Below are 3,521 nucleotides of genomic sequence, written 5' to 3' on the forward strand. Positions count from 1 at the left end.
ACAGACAACTAGACAAGTTTCCACTTGTAACTATGTATCATAAGACATGTGGAAATAAAAGAATTAGTTACTTTTCAACACTACATCCTGTCTGTCCTGATATGATTTGAAGTGTGATGTTTAAACCTGGGCTTGAAGACCTTTTAACAAATTAATCTGTTGGGCCGGAGAAGCCTTTTAGACTAGAGCCCGAGTCTTGCAAACTTACGGCTCGTTGACACATAAAACCGTCAAACATAAGAACAACTTACGACTTCCTGTTGGAGTTGGGTGAAACTTGTTTCTACTTTGGTCGTGTGTTCCGACTTCTGCTCCATCCTCATCGTATCTGTATTCCAACGCAAAATCCGAAACGATTCAAAGGTAAACCAGTTACTGATCTGTTGTTCTTTCAATTCTCAATTACAATCCATAATTTGGAGCCAAAATTTCAGATGTTGCTTCCTTGAACTGAATTGTTTGCGTTTCTTTCAGATGCGGATGTCTTCGATTGCGATTGCGGCGGTCTTTATGGTGATTCTGACGGCGAACATAGGGGAAGTGTTGGGGATCAGGTTTGTTATAGACAGGGACGAGTGTTTTTCGCATAAGTCCGAGTACGGTGCCACGGTTCGATTTTCGTTTGTCGTCATTAAGGTCGAAGGTGCGTGGCATTATAACGAAGATGGCGTCGATCTTGTGGTATTCATCTCTCCTTGTCTTCTTAATTTTTACTCATCGCATTCCTGGACCTTTAATGTTAAAATTTGAATCCTAATTCGTTAAGTTCGATGATTACGGGGATGTTTTTATTCTAGTTTCTTAGGTTCAAATCTTTGTTTGTTAAATTGTTCCAGATCTTTTCTTTTTCTCCATGACTACGCGAATCCCTTGGCAATTTTGACTGTACTTTGAAAGTCAAAATTGACGTTTTGGGGTTGATTAAGTATTGGGTCAAAGAGGGTTTTTTTTTTTTAAATAATGGAATTAAAATTTCGGATCATGTAATGCAATTCAAGACTTGCGCTAGGAAACTGGTATGAAACGATCGGTTTCAATAGCATATTTCTTGATAACATACATGTTATTGCCTTATTGCTTGTGCAAAGGGTTAAATTTTACTCATAATAGCAACATATTTTCAATTTCTTTGCTATCATTTTGTTAATCGAAATAGAATTATACTATAAGATATGAATTTTTTTTTAACAAGAAACGATACGGTCCGGCTTGTGAGGTGAAGCAGGATCATCTTCAGGTTTGATTTTGGTGTGGATTTTTACGTTTTCTTATAGCTACATTAAACTTGATGAAAAATAGTAAAGATTAGAAATTATATATGCAGTCAAAATTTTAACCTAAAAAGTGAAAAAAGACTTGGGAATTTGTTGTTTCATTCAAAATTATTGCTGACATGTACATGTAAGGTGTTTGTTATTATATAAAGTCGTGTAGGACCTTTAGTAGTATATTGACCATAATATATATTATTTTGTGATTAGGTGACGGGGCCAAAGGGTGAACAAATTCAAGATTTCCGTGATAAGACAAGTGACAAGTCTGATTTTGTGGCACATAATGAAGGCCTCTATAAATTCTGCTTCACCAACAAATCACCCTACCATGAAACCCTAGACTTTGATGTCCATTCCAGCCACTTCTATAACGATGTTGAGCATGCAAAAGATGGTGATTTTTTTCATATCTTGTCTTGTTAATAAATAAAGATGGCAGAATGGGTGATTTTTTTTTTATATGATATTTTCTTTTGCAGATCATTTCAAACCGATTTTGGAACAGATATCAAAGTTAGAGGATGCTTTATATAACATTCAGTTTGAACAGCATTGGCTTGAGGCCGAGACCGATCGACAAGCGATAAGTATGATAATCTCTATCTAACCTTTTTCAGTAGAAAACAAAATATAAATATAAAATGATTACTCACTGCCCACTGGTATTTTGTTTAATTTTAGTATGTGTTTTGATATTTGCAGTAAACGAAGGAATGGGCAAAAGGGCAATGCACAAAGCGGTTGTGGAATCAGCAGCTCTGATTGGTGCGAGTGTGCTGCAGGTCTACCTTCTCACGCGTCTGTTTGAACGGAAGCTCGGGTTGTCCAGAGTTTAATGTGTCATCTCAGTATGGAATCCTTTAATTTAATTTGTTACACAACTTTTGTTATCCCCTCTCTCTCTTATATATACACCACCAAATTTGCACTTGAAAAACTGTAATTCAGAAGAGGGTGTACAAAGTCTTGATTATAATTATTTTCACCTCAGAAATCCTTGTGTTGCTTCTCTCCCTCCTTTGACTATTTAATTGTTTCTTTTTCTTTATTATATGAATGTTATTACAACATCGTGTATTACATCAATTCATTTCATAATCATAGATTTGATGTATTTTGATTTTCTTTGTTTAACAAGAAAAAAGTTGAGAAATTGTTTGAGTAAATTATAAATTTGGTTGTCCTTGGCTCATTTTACAATATTGGCCTATTTTTAGTGTTTCATAAAGCTTTTGATACTTTCATATATGCCTTGCACATAGAAGGATTAACTTACATAACATAGTTAAATAGACATTGTAGGTTACCCAAATCGGGTAAACAACATAGCGGCCAAACTTTTAGAAATATTCATTTTTGAACTAAAAAAATACTCTTAAACATGGAACCAAACTTGTAATTTACTTTTATTCTTGCATTTAAACATCGTAACAGCTAGTAATGTATATCGAGTCAAAATCAGTTAGATATGAATAATGAACTGTATGCGAGATTCAAAGAGAAATAAGTGCAAAATAGTTGAATGATTGTTAATTTCTTAACGAAAGCGCAAAGATAATCAGATGAGAACAAACAACGGCGTCTCATTGCCCAAGCCTCAAGACCGTTACAAAGGATCTTTCTGGAAAATAAGTCGTTAAAGGATCTTTCTGGAAAATAAAAGGGTAAATGGCACAAAAAAACTCTTTTTATACATAAATTCGATTTTGACACCGTGTTTTTTTTGTCAATTTTGACACTGTGTTTTCCAATTTGTTACAATTCTAACCACTTGACCGGTTAACCAGGTTACATGATGACGTGTCAGTTTTGATGACGTGGCATGCTGACATGATATGCTGATGTGTCAAAATTGATTTTTTTTTCCACAAAAAACACTAAGTTTTCACTTTTTTTCGATTTGGATACTAGGTTTAATTTTTTATTTCAATTTTGACACTATGTTTTTTTTTTGTTCCAATCGAACACCATTTATCAAATTTTGTTCAATTTTGTCTATTTTCCATTTGAAACCGTATAAATACATTTTTTTTATTACATTTTAAACCATATAAACATTTTTTTTTTCGTTTAAAAACCACATTTTTATTTAAATACAAGATTTTTTTTCTTACATTCAAAGCATTAGTTATATCATGAGAATCAAACTAACCATAAGCTTTTAATAAGATGTAAAAATTTGATAGGTTGCAAACTTGATATCCGAGTTTTGATCGACTACACGCCTCCAAACCTTCAAACACATTT

At 33.5% G+C, this 3,521-nt stretch overlaps 1 protein-coding gene across 1 annotated transcript; it reads left to right on the plus strand.

Moving 5' to 3' along the window:
• The first annotated feature begins 228 nt into the window (after positions 1-228).
• LOC145051809 (transmembrane emp24 domain-containing protein p24beta2-like) lies at positions 229-2,268 on the plus strand. The gene is made up of 5 exons (XM_078999633.1): positions 229-363; positions 475-681; positions 1,482-1,668; positions 1,754-1,861; positions 1,977-2,268. The coding sequence occupies exons 2-5, from the start codon at positions 475-477 to the stop codon at positions 2,108-2,110; spliced, it is 636 nt and encodes a 211-aa protein (XP_078855759.1). The 5' UTR covers positions 229-363; the 3' UTR covers positions 2,111-2,268.
• Positions 2,269-3,521: the final 1,253 nt, after the last annotated feature.

The sequence above is a fragment of the Lactuca serriola genome, chromosome 5 (assembly GCF_051521515.1).
Source record: "Lactuca serriola cultivar US96UC23 chromosome 5, Lser_US96UC23_V15, whole genome shotgun sequence".
Lineage (NCBI taxonomy): Eukaryota > Viridiplantae > Streptophyta > Magnoliopsida > Asterales > Asteraceae > Lactuca > Lactuca serriola.

Coding starts and splice junctions, on each gene's coding strand:
- LOC145051809 (XM_078999633.1), top strand. CDS start 475: ATGCGGATGTCTTCGATTGCGATTGCGGCGGTCTTTATGGTGATTCTG. Junction 682..1,481: donor AAGATGGCGTCGATCTTGTG/GTATTCATCTCT, acceptor TTTTGTGATTAG/GTGACGGGGCCAAAGGGTGA. Junction 1,669..1,753: donor TGTTGAGCATGCAAAAGATG/GTGATTTTTTTC, acceptor TTTCTTTTGCAG/ATCATTTCAAACCGATTTTG.